General features: G+C 43.2%; 1 protein-coding gene across 1 annotated transcript in view; it reads right to left on the bottom strand.

Moving 5' to 3' along the window:
- TNRC6A (trinucleotide repeat containing adaptor 6A) overlaps positions 1-12,753 on the bottom strand; it is a 42,118-nt gene extending 29,365 nt beyond the window's left edge. Inside the window, 5 exon segments of the mRNA XM_080353644.1 lie at positions 486-507; positions 3,744-3,834; positions 9,581-9,616; positions 11,959-12,006; positions 12,597-12,753. Coding sequence (XP_080209770.1) covers positions 486-507; positions 3,744-3,834; positions 9,581-9,616; positions 11,959-12,006; positions 12,597-12,601 — 202 coding nt within the window. The 5' untranslated portion in view covers positions 12,602-12,753.
- Between the last annotated feature and the right edge of the window lie 3,390 nt (positions 12,754-16,143).

Genomic DNA, 16,143 nt, shown 5'->3' with positions numbered 1-16,143 from the left:
GGAGAAACCCTCCACATCCAATAGCAGATAAAGCCAGATGTATCCATCACTTTTCTACCAAGCATTTCCAACCCCTCTTGCACTTAGAATATTTGGAAATTAACTTTCAAACAGATCCATTACGTGAATCTGTACACACAAGCTCATACTTGAAGTGTTACAGCGCTCGTGCACTTTTCAAACAAAGAAAAAAAGGAAAAGAGCATATAAGGCAAGGAACTGCAGGTATTATGTATATACCTGGTGCTGTACAAGTACTTAAGAACAGCAAATAGAAAGAACAGCAGAGTCCAGTCCCTGGGAGGAACCCTGAGCCACCTTTACTCTTCTAGCCTTTTGTGGTCACTGTTTGAAAAAGTGCAATTGAAGTTTCAAGGATCCCCTATTTTAGTGTCGAGAGGTGTTTTCAGGTGACCCATTTGATTCAACATATTTTAAAAAGCAGAAATAATATACAGAATAGAAATAACTCTAAAGTAACTTACCTTTGATTTTTTGTTCAATGGCCTAGAACAAGAAAAAAGAAGTGTCAGTGATTTGTGCAGATAAGAGAAAAACCACACGTGCACGTGCCATTTGATAAAGGAACATGAGCTTTTGACTTCCCTCTTTTAAAATCTTTTAAAGTTATTTAATTATCTACTTCAGAAGAGTCTAACTAACCCATGCCTATTATTCCTTATGCCTAGAAAGCTGTTTAGCTGTTATAGAAGACAACGCTAATTTGAAAGATAACTACATGAAACAGACAATTAAACTTGCAAATTAAGATGTTTGAAGTGAGTTTAAAACTGTGCCTGGAAGGAAGGAACCGCCACCACTTTATTGCAGAATGTGGTAGGGGAAGAGGGAGGGACCTGGAAATGTAAAGGAACTAACAAAGCAAATGCAAAAGCTTTAAGTCTCTCATTTCCAAGATTCAACTGGTTATACCTGTGATACAGCCAAAATGAGAAATCTATTTTAATAACATTTTATCATAGGATAAAAATGGGGAGAGAAGCATTTCTTGTATGGAAGCACACCTTATTTTTGCCGGTTTAACTATAAAATGTGCTGAAACTGACTTCACAAAGACCCTCTCAAAAGTACAAATCATAGTGCTTCCTATCTGAAACTAGAGTTTTCTTAATTATGATTTTTAAAATGCACTACAGCTGAAGCAAAATGAGATTTGATTTGGTATGGTCACCTTGGTAGCTATACAACCCATTTTAGTTTCTGTATTGCGCATCTTCATAATATGCAATAAATTTGCTATAATTCTTGGACTATGATTGCGTATAATTAAAAACTTGAGGAAAGAGAAAAGAAGAGAGAGCATGCGAAGCCAAGAAGAATTGGATTCACTGATCTGAAGTAAGACTCGGTGAGATACCGACATGAGCACTGTCAGGGCTGCCTATTGACACTTCATTAATGACTCTCAGTGCCACAGCCTGGAAATCCAGAGTATACTAAGAGAAAAAATCTCTTTTGCAACTTCTTAAACTGATAAATGCAATAATACCTACAAAAAATTAAGTGATACTGTCCAATAGTTCAAAATGTAAACTCTTGCTCCCAAGAAACCTTGAGCATCATATTTTTAATTTTTTTTTTTTATTTATGATATTAAGAGATGGCTAAAAATAGCCACAGACCAAGACACTTGTAAAATCTCTTGTGTGGCAAATCCACTCTACAGGCAGTTTCGTATCAGTCCCTGGTGTTAGGACAGCAAAGCCAACGGCCGCTCACCCAGCATAGAGAACCCCAGAGCACACGGAGCTGCAGCTGTGCCCAGCTCACCCTCATCAGCCTGACTGCTCCAACACCATCACCTTCCTTCTCAGTTCCCCAGAGGCAGCTGCTGTAGAACATAGAGCCACAATTTTTCATTATGCTCTTTGTTCAACAAATCAGGTTAAAAAAAATATTTTTCACACTTGAGAAGTTGTTCTTGGCATCAGCTTGGGATTGACCCATGAATAAAAAGAGCAGACAACTTGTATTTTTTTTTCCCCAGCTTCTGACTACACACAGCACCCAAAGAGATCAGCAGAGAAAGAGTCACGGGATAAGGCTCCCGCCTGCTTTTTATACTAAGGTGCTATTCTCTGAAAGAAAAACAAACCAAATGAAACAAAACCACTAACCTGAACATATGCCAGCTAAGGACTTGCAAAATGTATCAGTACTGAATGCACAGTTAAATGCTTTAAAGTTTTTTGCTGGAGAGCCTATGGTTGATAATACAAACCAGCACATTCTTAGGAGATCAAACGGAAAAAGTCAGCTTACAAGACAAAAAGAGCGATTTTGGTCAATCCGAAACTACTCACAAATACGAAAAGAACCAAAAAGGGACTTTCCCTTCTTTCTGACCTACATTAATGAGTCTTCATTCCAATGCAGAATCAAGCCGCATCAGTACCGGGACTTTTGTCTTACCAGTCAAGTTAACTGGCAGCTGTTCGTTCCCATGGTTTTTCAGAGGTACATTCTCTTTCACCTAGATCAAGTTTAAGTTCTCCAGGAATGAGGATGAGCATCCTTGTGGAATCCTACTCCTTCCCCAGCAGCCTCTTCCCATCCTGCTCCCCCAGTCCCTGCTCCAGGAGCCAGGCAGTGAAGAGTGGGGGCTGCTCAGATAAGCCCAGCCCGGGCTCCGCAGCAAAGTGGAGGCAGAACTAGCAGCTTTAGGCAAAGCTCTGGTATCTCCACTTGCGAAAAACATATATGCTTTTATTTCTTCTACAAATCTCGTTCTCAAACATGCCTTTCAAACTCATGAAGAACCATTTACTTAAAAGATTCAAGTTCTACAAATAAAACAGCGCTTTTCCCATTACAACTTCTGATTAAATAAGAATTCCAAGAAGAAAATTACCTATCAATTTACAAGTGAGGTCCAAAAATTATTAGGCAGCTTTGCTGTCAGCTACTGAAAAGAAACTCTCCTTGTGAAATATAAGCAAATACCTTTCCTAGGAGTACTCCTCCAGTACTATTTCATTTAGATTTGTTGCAAGATTAGCCATACATAGTTCTATACAGGTGCACAAAGAACACCTTGATCCAGGCCAACAAAGAGAGCTGACTGGTGATTTTTAACTATGTAATAAATATCTAGCATTTATCAAAGGAATAAGCAGGGTCGCTCTGCCACCACCAGCCAGCAAACCCAAGCCTGAAACGGCTGTGGGTTTAAAACCAGATTTACAAGTGTCTCTCAGACTCAGGGTCAATATTTAGAATCACTGGCCATGACTAATATCCTGACAGTAGACTGGAATTAAGAAGTGTTTACAAACACAGCTGGGATGTTTCCATCCCAAAATACCTTTGCTGCCAATACTTTCATTTTATCCACCTTCCCTAATGCAAATTGTATTATGCCATGTATGTTTCTATACTGAAAGGTAAGATACACTAAAGCAGGGATACAGCTGAAAGCCTCTGTCTTAAAAAAATGTCAATTTTATTCTATTAATAAATGCACTAACACTGAGGAAATATTCAAACTTGAAACCACTTCAACTGACAATCAGGACAAAGAACAGTCATGTCAGAAGAATATTTCATCTCTGAAGGAACTAAGATGTTTAATATCTCAGTTACCACTAACTGACAGTACATTTAAAGCTTAAAACATTAAACAGAAAACACTTCTGAATAACAACAGCTAAACCAGTATTTACTGGTGATGACACAGAAGTAATGCACAAGCACGGGGTTTTGCTTTTTCATGTTCAACATACCTTTTTTTGAGCAGCTTCCTTCTTCTTCTTGTCTTCTTTTCTCTTTTTCCTTTCTTCCATCAACTGTTCTTCCTCTTCTTGCACTAAATCCCTGAACCACACAGTTTGTAATTAACTCTCCCAAAATACAATCTGTACACACTTAGATTCATTTTAGAACAATTAATTCACAGTGATACAAAAGGAACTGGGGAATTTTATTTCTAATTGGATAACATTTCTGTAGGGACTATATTTTCATTGCAAATCACAAGTGACAAAACTTTAAGAGCTGATGCAGTGTCAAGCTACATGTTAAGACTTCCTTTTTTCTAAAACTTACAATGAAGGCTTAGACATTAATTTGATTCAAAACCCAGCACAAATTCCGATGCCGTTTAATCTGTACCTGCTCCCGTGACCCTGTGCTCTCCCGTAACCCCAGCAATGGGCTCCCTGGCCACGCATCCCATGGCACCCACCCCGCAAGCGGATCCTGAACGGCAGTAGTGCTGACATAAGGGAGACGTGAACAAGTAGGGACACGAACTGAAGAGCATGGTCAAACCAGAGCAATTTTTGAGCATCTTACACCAGGGACAAAACTATATGTTGGCAAAAGTGAAAACAAAACTTATCACACTAATGTAAATTCACTTAATACAAATTTTACACACTAAACCACCGAGCTCTGAACTGCTCCCTTGTCCCACTGGGACAGTTCACAGTGGTTCTCCTCCCAGGAAGGACAATGCCGAAATAATGAGACTTGTATTTAAATTTCAAAACTCGTGGCCACTTGGCTATTGTTAACAGTAGTTTCAAACAAAAAGAGATCTGGTAGCACTTTCCATGATATTAATTGTGAAAGAAGAAAGTCTGCAATACTTCAAATATTTATAGGGCATAGAAACTTCTGAGACTATTAATATCAGCACACAAGAAAAAAAAATATCATATGATGACATTTTGGGTAACTCAAGCATTCTTCTCAAATATATTTTTATAGTATTACTACTGCCAGACAACAGTTATACTTTATCTAGATGGTAAAAATCTATTTGTATGGAGAGAGGAAAGTTTTATATTCACAAAATTAACATGTATTTGCCTTCTTAATTACAAATACTTTTTCTGATTTCTCTCTGTAAACACAGCCTCTTCAGAGCATGGCTACTTGGGCCTGTACTACAACATACATAGAGCAATTTTCATCCCTGCTTGCTGAGATCTTCATTCTTGCTGCAAATCCAAATTCATCTTCTACCTGCTTCTTTTCCCAGTGTTCCCTCCTGCTGGAGTAACACTGATTTACTGTAGCCCAGATCCCTTTTCACCCCCACCCCTCGCAGGGTGACTGTTCCCACAGACCCGCCCAGCATCATGGGTGACGCCGCAGGTGATGCCCTGGGTGATGCTGCGGGTATCACCAGCCGCAGAACTGCGGCCGTTGGGACACGGAGCAGCCAAACAACCCCAGTTTTCTTTCTACCACACGCACACAGTAACATATCACGGACCGACCGACCACCACTCTGAAAAGTTTCCACAGACCAAATTCTGGCTTTTAGCATTTTCTAATAACAGACAGCAAGTGTACGTTCTTTTTTAAAATAATTCCTTCTGATGTGTTAAGATATTAAAAAATAAAACCTAAAAATGTTATTTCTGACACTCCTCTATGTCAGTTGCACTGCAAGACAAATCACAAACTATCAAACACAACTCGGCTAGTTTGCATTTTATAATAGTTTTATCATTTGGCTACGAGATCCACTGAGGACGGTGTTACAACAAAAAGCAATCTTGCATTTGCAATTAGGTATCAAAAAGTATTTCACAGACAACTAAGCTATCAGTCACATAACTACAGAAAACAATTACAGCTGGTCAGTGTCAGCTAAAACAATCCCTTGAATGCTTTGCAAATTTGAGGTAATGATCAACCCGCAGTGACATTTGTGCACTTATGAGGGTGATACATACATCAGCGTTGTCCTTCGCTGTCTGGCATCCTGAGCATTTGTAAGCAAACTGATGCTGGTAACACTGACCCTCAGTGTTTTCAAGTATTTAAGAAATTCTGTTTTCAAGCATTTAAGAAAAATAGACTTTAGATTACAAAGTCAGCTCCGAACACATCAAAAACCCCCTGTGATTAGCACCAGGACCCTAGATGACCCCTGAAAAAAAAAACATACCCATTCATGGTAAGTTTTTAAAAGAGTATTAGATTACCATTATAACGTTAAACCTCAGTGACTGGAAAGCAGAACTAACCCATTGTACAGTGAAATAACAACAGCAAGGCCCTTACTGCCCGTGTTCTTCACTGAAAGCCAAAGCTCTCAAGGAAGGTCGTCCCCTCCCCCCTACCCTCTCACAGAGAAACACTGATTTGGATTTGCCTGCCAAGTCATCACAGTCTGAAGCAGAACTCCTGAATTTCCATTCCTGACAGCTGAAAGCGCGAGTTTCCTCTGTTCTAACACATTAACACACGGTCCTCTCAACAGACAGCAAATGACAGTATTTATGCAGCGGATTCCAACACACACTAGAACATATAACAAACAAGCTACATTTTTAATGCTGCTCCTTGAGTGAGAGAAGTATTACGTAGTATTTCTCATTTAACATCTTAGACTTTAATAGCTACCTATTCCTGCTAAGTACTCCACACTTGATATTATTCTTGAAAACAAAGTTACATTGATCTTTAAATTCAAAAGCTCCACCACTGTAAAAATACCTGGGTTGAAATACACCTATTTAACCTTCATTCTTACATTATAGAAGAGGAACATCAAGTACACCCGTATTTGCCCCAGAAGACATACTAAGGATGCAATAATTAATGTTTGTGGAGCATGCTATCTTTGCTGTTATAATACACAAAAGGGAAACATTATGCCACAATAAAATTACAATTCTAGTCACCTCAATGAGGAAATTATGGCTATGAAAAGAATTCTGACACAAATTAAGATCTAAGACATGGCACTGCATTATAATGACTTGAACTTGGTTTTTATCTCTGGAAGCGTTTATCACTTGCACACAGCGAGTTCCAGCTCTGCGATGCAGCAAGTTGCAGTTCCCACTAAAGCCAGCTACCAGCATCCACCAAAACCGAACCACCTGTGCAGCAGCATCGCCCCACTGGGCCCTGGGGTCTGCACACTGGAGAACAGAACAGCCCCTCACAAATGTGCTGCAGAGCTCCCGGCTGGCAGCTGCTAGCCAAGCACAGCAGCTGCTGAGCCCTGCGGAAGGCATGGGGCCCACGAGATGGTGCTGCACAGCTTGGAGACACTGCTGCACAGCTTGTGAGACACCGCTGCACAGCTCCCAGACACCACTGCCCTGTGTACTGCTCTCCTAGAAGCTAGGCTGGGAAGGGGCTCTCCCGAAGGCCTTATGGGCACATGGCCTCTGAAGCACCTGCCAGGGTTTGGTGCCATTGCTGTGGCCCTGTACATCAAACATGGGTGACCCCACGTGGCGTTGGTGCTGGCACACGGGTGACCCTGTGTGGCGCTGATGCCAGGCAGCAGTGGGTAGGGGTGATGCACGGGAAGCACTTTGCCACTGGAGAGAGGAGCCCAGCCGAACAACCAGCCACCCTCTGAGCAGCCCTGTGTTCCTAACTGCACGTAAAACAGAATTATGGGTCCATTTCCCAAAAGGATGCATGTCCCTCAGCCCATGCCAAGCACAGGAGCAGCACCAGCACAACTGCTACCGAACCCCAACCAGCAGTTCTGCCTAACTAGTTATGGACTTTTACCTTTTATATCTTTACTACATGGACTAAACACCAAAGTAAGAATTAGCAGTGATTATACACAGTGGCTTTTGAAACCACTCTAAAATTGCCAGTGACAAATATATATATATATTTTTTAAAATAAATGCTTTTCACCATTTGCTTTCCTTCTAGTTATTAATTAACCTGCAGTGCCCCAGCGGAACACTGTTGGACAGCTACGCTGAAGGATCTGGCACTGAGAAACCTTTTACAGTTCTGCAAAGACAGTAAACATGTACGTATGCACATAGTATGTGTTCAACCTAGGTTTGATATTCTACACTGACTTCCAAACATATTGCTGAGAATAAGTTTTGACTATTTTTCTGTATTCTAACAAGTTCCCTAATATTTTTTTAAATTATGCAATTACATAAAAATAAAACAAAGATTTCTCAGTTTCTATAAAAACCAATAGCTAGCTTTTCTACTAAACCACTATTACACAAGAAACAATTAGAAAATGTGTATTTTGATCAAAAAAGGATCCTCCAATTCCTTTATCAGTGCTTCCCACAAAATAGCGTACTACACCATAAAGAACACTCTTCAAGCTTATGGAATAGAAAACTGTACTTTGAACTTAACAAAAAACCCCAACAAAACCCACCAGTGCCTTAAATGGAAACATCCTGGCAACTAAAACCACTCAGCATATTACAGAGGAGGAAAGAAAGCCTCAGGCACAGATAACAAAACAAAACCACTTATTTAGAGATGTCCTGTGCGTGTGTAGGTGTTAATTCTTTCCAGCTATTAACACATAGAAGAGGTGCTGCCAAGTTAAAAACTGAAACAATTACTTCAATGAATAATTAATTAGTAAATGTGTCAGCTACTTTCTTTTTTGCTTTTAAATACCTCAGTCTTTAAATTATCACCCTAAAAGTGAAGCAATAGAATTCTAACTACCATGTCTACCACTATCAATGACTTGGAATGCACTTGTCTTTCCTGTTTTCCTGCTGCAGATGTTGGCTCAACTAAACCATGTTCCCAACTACATGCACTGTAAAGATGTCATAGCTCTGGAATAATGGCTGTGTTTCCGGAATAATGGCAGTTTCGGCCTGGAGTTCCACCTGCGATGTTGTCCACTACACAAGCATACAAAACACACACCTCGTTCCCAGGAAGTTTACAATCTAAATACACAAGACTTCAGTGGCAGCACTAAACAGCCCCTATCTCCATTTACAAAGGCAGAAACGAAGATGACAGATTAAACTGCGTCTCCATAGCCACACTGGTCACACAAGGTATCTGCACAGATACCAGATATCTGCACAAACCCAAACGACTGCAAAGTCCAGTAGTTCAACCTAAGACCACTAGGACTATGGGCTGCTTCACCCGTACCAGTGCAGACTCAACAAGTACACTGCACAACGTGTCTGCTCTAAGACTGCAAAAAGAAAAGGTAATCACAAGTTACCTTAAGGGAGCAACCTGACAATGAGGCATGACCTGGAAAAGTGTGTGTAGAGGAGAAAGGAATGCATGGGTTTACCTAAGTGTCTCCAAAGGTCTTGAGAAGTATGAACAGAATGCTGTCCATTTGCAGTAAACTCGTCCCATTTGACAGCAGCAGTCTTCCCACAAGAAGTTTATCAGGAGAAAACCCACACCCCCAAACACCCAACAGAAAATCAAGTGCTCAAACAGCAACAGAAATGACTACAGTTCTCACTGCTTCCCTACTCCTCTATCACTGAGCCATCTCATCTTTTTTCTAAGCAAATATGGAAAGCCTCTTGGAAATATGGTGGTTATTCTAACATGGAAGAGTGGGGAAAAAAATAAAAGGACAGCAGAAAGTTAGTAGAATACATGTATGAAATCTCGAGGTCTACATTATTTTAGGTAAAAAGTTTGCTCTCCTAGAACATGGACAGTCTGCAAGCAATGCAGATGAAATTTCCAGAGCAGAAACACAGGTGAGAAAAGCAGCATGTGCATCTTCCCTGTAATGTGCATGCTTGTGAAGTAGGAGTCTAACTCCTGTGTTTGGAAACAAATAAATTGTACACATATTTCAGATATTTACCTTCTCTCAGTTCCACATAAATGAGGCAGGAAAGCCCTGTTTACCAAACAGAATAAAAAGTTATTTCTTAAATCAGAAGAATGAAATGGTGATTTTTACCATTCCCGACTGTATACAAATTTAACTCTCACATTTCTCCAGTTAATAACGGACAGTTCCTGTTCAGCAGCAGATTAAACAGGTGACATTTAATTTGGAACATTACGCAATGATACAGCGTGCAATAGATTTATTTGAATTACTGTTGCAAATCATGCACTATGTTTATTTTGAGATCAGAAATGTTTGCACAGGACCAGGCATATCTGCATTTTATAAGAGAGCAGGGATTAAATGAAGATTCTTTTCCAAAAGGCTAAACAAGCCAAATTACTAATCCTGAGTTTAAAGCACTAATCACTCCAACTGGACAAGCTGTAGTAAAAGCCATAATACTTATCCGACTGTGAACCTGCAGCCCAGGTCAAGAGTTCTAATAATATAAAAAAGTATTTTCTGCCCATTAATTTAGAAGCATAAACTCCAAAGCTGACTTCACAACATCCCTGCAGCAATGCCAACATCCCATATATATGCCATCCAATTGTAGATTAAGAAAAACTGTAGCACAGGTCTATTCACCTTTCCCAGGAAAAGCTATTTGTTCTTTTACAATTTGACTAGGGCACTGCAAATTTAATAAGAGTGCAAATAATGACATTAAAGAAAGAATGAGGGCTATCTGTTGAGTCCTACAACAGTAAAACAATTAATCAGGTGGATCCAGAGCAGGCATGGCACAGTTTTATCAGGCTCTGTGCCCACGTGATGAAAACTCCCTTGCTAAACCTAAACCAATTAGACTGCAGGTTTTCGAAACAACGGGTACTTTATCGTTAACTTAAACCCGGTTCTGAATCTTTTAAATGCATAAAATGGATCCCTCTGTGTCAGAGAATCCAGAGTCCCATTCCACAGCAGCATTTAGCCAGACCTGCCTCTGTCCCCAGCCCAAGAACCCCAAGTCGAGGCAGCTCCATCACTCCCTGTCACCTCTTGTCCCTCTCTCAGTGGGACAGGACTCACAAAAAACAGAGAACTGAGACCTGCACCACAATGTTGTTTCGAACTTAGCACTCGGTTCATCTAAATAATATCGTCCTGAAATCGCTTCTGGCATCAAGTGCACACTGAGTGCTTTCCACAGAACGCCAATGATTTTTTTTCTTCTCTTTACACCGCATTTTGGTGCCTTTTGTGGACAGATTACTTAAAGAGTTGCAATTTGAAATAATTCCCTTCAAGTAAAGTCCATTTAACAATGACCTTGACATTGTATTTAAAAGCAATATGCCAACTGTATCTGTAAGATTTCACACATTTCAGCAACAAAACCAGAAAAATTATTCATGCTTAAGCATATTACCTAAAAGAGGAAGACACCCATGACAGCAGGGGAAAATCAATCAGTTTCCAGAGTGCAATCACAAATCAATCTGGAAGTTGGAGACTGCTTAGGCACAGTAAATAAGAAAAAAGACAAGGCAACAAAAACTAATACTCTGTTGGTTATATTCAGGGTTTCAACACATTTCAAATGGCCCTAGTAGAAGTTCCCTTAAAAGTTTAAAAGCAAAAGTCTCTTTGAGACCTAACTGGAAGAGAACACAACAAAAAAGTAGGACAAAAGTCAAAAACAAAGAATGTCAACAATAGAAAGGTAAATATTTGCAAGCAAGTCACCCTACCAAAAATAAATGGTGCAGAAGACATAACTTCTTAAATACAAGAGTGGTGTATATTACAGGCACAGAATTCCTAATTCAACTCTTGGCTCTTCAGCTAAGGAATGTAAAAAAGGAACTGTTCATTCTACAGAGTTCTCAAATACAAACTAACTTCTACCTGGAAGTTCACTGTCTTTAACTCTTCATGGAAAGAGGCAAAACCCTAAGAGTTCTATGGCAACATACAGTGTATGTTGAGTTCAAAGTGAGTTTCTGGCCAAAAGCAACTTCTTGGCTCCCAACAACATCTGCAAGAACTGTATAGGAAAAAGCAAACAACCCCTCCATGCATGTTTTAGTTACTGTTAGTTATTGTTACAGAAAAGTAAGTTATTTTGCCCCTTCAAAAACCTACTGTGTTAAAGAAATTCTATTATAGAACCTGATATTTTTATTTTGCATAAGAAAACACGCTAAAAAGGTGTTCAGCTGATAGAATTAACTAACATTGCAGAGCTTTCTCTGTGCAATAGAGGACATTTTCAAATTCAAGAGGTTTTTATCATTACAATTACCATGAGATTAAAGCTCCAGATAAAGCCTGCAATGATTTCTAGCCCAAGGCTAACTCTTGATCTGAACTGCGGGAGGGAATTTAAATGAGTATCTTACCTGCTTAGTTTTCTTTCGACTTCTTTGGTAGCTTTAGCTTCCAATTCTCTGGAACAGAAAGTGGTGTTGGTTTCCATGTCAACAGCAATGCAGCACAGAGTGAAAAATAAAACTGGAGCGGGGTTAAGAGGCACCTCGAGCTCCATATGTTGGTTCTGAGGAGGAAGCGGGAGCCCGCGGATTGCCAAGGAATCGAATGATGCGCTTGCCCAGGGCCAGCGAGGCGAGCGGGGCAGAAGCAGCGCCGGCCCCAGCGCACCGCGCTGCTCCGGCCCGGGAACCGTTCTGCTGCATCACCTCAGCCCGGGGCTGTGCAGAACCAGCCCGGGAACCCTCCCCGTGCAGCCCGGCGCTGAGGGGCCGCAGCCCCGCGGGACCGAACAAAACCGAGCCCGAGGGTCTGGGCTCCGCTCCGCGGGGTGATCGCGGCCCCGGGCCCGGCCCCTCCCGTCCCCCGCTCCCGGGGAACCCTCGCCCCCCTCCTCCAGAGCCGCCAGCCCGATCCCCCATCCCCCCGCAGCGGGGCCGCCCCGGGCGCGGAGGCTCCTCAGCCGCCCGGCCCCTCCCCCGCCCGCGGCCCCGCTGGCGCCTCAGCTCGGCGGCGCCCGCCCTTCCCGCCGCCGGGCCCCGCCCGCTACCTCATGTATGTAAAGTGCTCAGAGTCCGGCCCGGCGTGGCTGCGGCCCGGGCCCGGCGCTGGCGCGGCGGCTCTAGGCGGCCTGGGCCCAGCACTGCGGAGCGGGAGGGCCCGGCAGCTGCAGCTGCAGCACCGCCGCCATTTCCTGCCTCCTCACCCGGCCGGCCCGGCCCCGCCGCACAGGAAGGGAAACCCCGCCCCGCGCAGCACTTCCGGGGCGCCCGCTCCCCGACATGGCGCCGCGGCGGGCGGCCTGGCAGGGCGGGGAGGGCAGCGCCGCGGGCACCGGCCCAGCCCGCGGGACAGGCCCCGGGTCTCGGAGGAGTCACCGCCGAGGGGCCCGCACTGCCCCGGGCCTCCGGTTCGGTGTGTGTGTGCGGGGCCGGGCGGCCTCCCCGCTCAGGAGAGGGGCCCGGGTATCACGGGGCCTCTGTGCCCCGGCGCCCTGCGGTGTCACGCACAGCCCTGCAGTGACACAGCCCTGTCACCGGCCACGGCAGCATGCGGACGGGGTGACCTTCCCCAGCACCGTCCCTTGGCCAGGTGGCCGGTTCGGCGGTTACTGCATCGCTGTGGGCCTTGTCCTGAACTTCACACGTAACTCATGTGCTGTGGGGTGAAACACCTTCGAGGAAAGGCCCGTGTTCCCCAGCGGCGCAGGACGAGGCTCACGAAGGAACATACACACATTTCCACACAGATTTTCCCCTGCGTGGGGCAGCTCTGTCAGCTCCTGGGCACTGCCGCTGTGCTCAGCTCAGTTCGGAACTTGGGGCATCATTAACTCTACCAAAACTGATGGGGGAAAAGCGCTAATGTCTAAATAACCACCACAGAGTAAGATAAGCCTTTCTTTTATCCTTCCGCTGGCTTCATTGGGTTGACAGAGGGAGCTAAAATGTGTCTAGCACTTGCAAACCTAGCTAGAAGTTGATTTATGTGAACATAAAGCTTAATCCAAAAACTACACAGAGATACTCTAACTTCAAACACATAAAATGAAGAGTGGGGAATACATGAGCCACACTCCATGTTACTGTACTTGGCTTCGGTAAAAAACAGCCCCAAAGTTAATTTAGAAAACTCAAACCAGTCAAATGGCTGATGGGGAATAGTGGGAGGGAACTGAGAAGAGTCACGTCAAGAAAGAGCGAGGCGGGAAGCAGACAGAGAACAGCCATGGGCAGTGAGCAACTGTGTGTTCATACAGACCTGTCCCTGGCGGGGGGAGCTCACACTGCACTGGGTCCTTGTAGCCCAAACCCTGACAAAGTGGGAGCTGCAAAATGCCTCAAAATGGAAGAGAAACGATCTCCTTTTCATTGAAATGGAGATCTCCTTTCTCATCTCCTTTCCCTTTCATTCCTTATCATATTTTAAGTTTAGTTAGAGCAATTTAAAGTGTTATTACTGGCTAAATAAGAAACATTTAGAATAAGAAGCTTGCTTACAGTACTGCTTTTAAATCTGGAGTCCATTTAACATACCTGCATTTGAAAACATTATGACTAATTTCTACCTCCAGTTTCCAATGCCCACAGGGTAGAGTTCTTAGAAAGACGCAGACACACCCCTCTTGGCAGGCTGCATCGAAACAGTGAATGCGGATCATCCGGTTCGGCTTAGGAGGTTTGAACTGGGAAGGAACCGGTGCCATACAGGTGCACTGGCGGTGAGGATGTGTCACACCTGTAGCCACATCTCTGCAAAGCAATCTTTAAAAGCTGTTGTTGAGTTGTTATTGTAGGTGCCTACGGTTCAGAAATTCAGTTTTCTTCTCAAGTCTCTTCCGCTGTTCACATGGAAATAAGTGTCATCCTGTCTGCTCTATGGTAAGAGCTGCCGAGATAAGTGGTTTTGTTGGCAGAGGGAAGTTCTCACTCTCTTTTTGCGTCCCGCTTGCACATTATCACCAGCGTTTTCTAGCCCAGTCGCAGTTGGCCTTTACCATTCTTATTAATGCTAGTGAGAAAATGAATGCTACGTTATTCACCTGTGAAATAAATGAATGCCCTGCACAAACGAGCAATTGTCTCTGGAAATCTGCTACAATATCAACTGTCTTTCTGTCAGCATGAATGGAGGAAAGTATTTTTCACCTGAAAAAAATCCTACATTATGGAAGAAGAGCATTTATGACAATGCAGAGTAGCCAGTAAGACTGTTTTTGTCCTTTCCTTAGAGGCTTAATAATACAGCTTGTATTGCTGTGAGCAGAGCATGCACATGCATAAACTGACTGTATTATTTTCCAAGTACTTAAAAGGGCACCGACAATTTGAAATCAGTTTCTTAACTTCTGTTAATAACTCGGAAGTTAATTTTGGTCTTGTTTATTTTTCTTCATCTGAAAAAATTTGGATTGTCATGTAATAGTGTGTAACTGAAAGCCATTGCTTCCTGTAGTCCGATTTAGCTTGCTGTTCCATTCATAGCAGTCCTGTTTTATCTTCTCTTGATATAGGAGGACTGCTGCTAAGTCTGGCCTCAGTTAGGAAGGCTAATAAATGCATGATGTACTCCTGTTCTGTCATTTTGTTAACTATATTATACCACTGTCAATAAAATTCATAGTCAAGGTCTGTAGCCTTCTTTATTATTTTAGATTGTTCTCTAATTTTATTTATGCACGTGCTCCTAGCGACTGGAGCGCTGCAGCAATTGCTTCCATTCTGCCTTGTAAATATTCTACCGCAGCTGGTTATGCACTGTCAGCAGATCTGCAGCATTAACTGACCCTGTTCCTCATCCCGTCAGCTCCTCCTCGCATCGACACCACAATCGGGCCAGATGCGCGGAGCACAGGTGTCACCAGGCGATGGTCACCTCGTGGGCACTGGTGCACCGCGCAGAAAAGGGGAGAAGCCAAGGATCCCTGTGCAGGGCAGACCCTTCCCACACATCCCCAGCACAGACACAGACTCGCTGCTTCCCGGGCTGACCCTCCGCTCTGAGCACAACGGTGGAGATTTGGGCAATGTTGTATTTGGTGCTGTTAACACTACGGTTAGACTGTCAGCTACTTTTTGGTTGTGTGCTTGGGTGTCTCCACAGCACTATGGCCACAGAAGAAATCAGAAATTGTGGAAACAACTATTCAAGGACAAACACCCTGCCCTGCATCCAGGCAGCTGCCAAAGGCGGATTGTTGTGGTTACATTTTCACCACTGGTTAAACATGCCCTTCTGGGTAGTGATCCCCAAATATCTTTTCCCAGCAACAACAGCCACACCTGCACCCTGCCAGCCCGGCACACACCTGGCCCTGCCATCTTCAGACCCCCAGGAATTTTATAATTGAGATTTTCATATAATTAGAGCATGAGAATACAGGAGACGGAGAAACATACTGACTAAAAACAGTTAAAAACAAGCTGGTGCCATTTCAACATTTCCCAACCCCTCCACCCTTCCCCATTATCTGCAGTTTGCTGTCAGGGCTTCTCGCAAAATGAAGGTTCCAGCATGGAGCTGAAAAGAAAACATATTAGAAAGTACATTCTGCTTAATGTCTGGGGGGAGTAAAGCAAGGGGCTGCTGTTATCCAG

This window comes from Nesoenas mayeri (assembly GCF_963082525.1).
Source record: "Nesoenas mayeri genome assembly, chromosome: 15".
Lineage (NCBI taxonomy): Eukaryota > Metazoa > Chordata > Aves > Columbiformes > Columbidae > Nesoenas > Nesoenas mayeri.
Note: the sequence above shows the minus strand (reverse complement) of the source record. Positions and strands in the feature narration are given on the sequence as shown.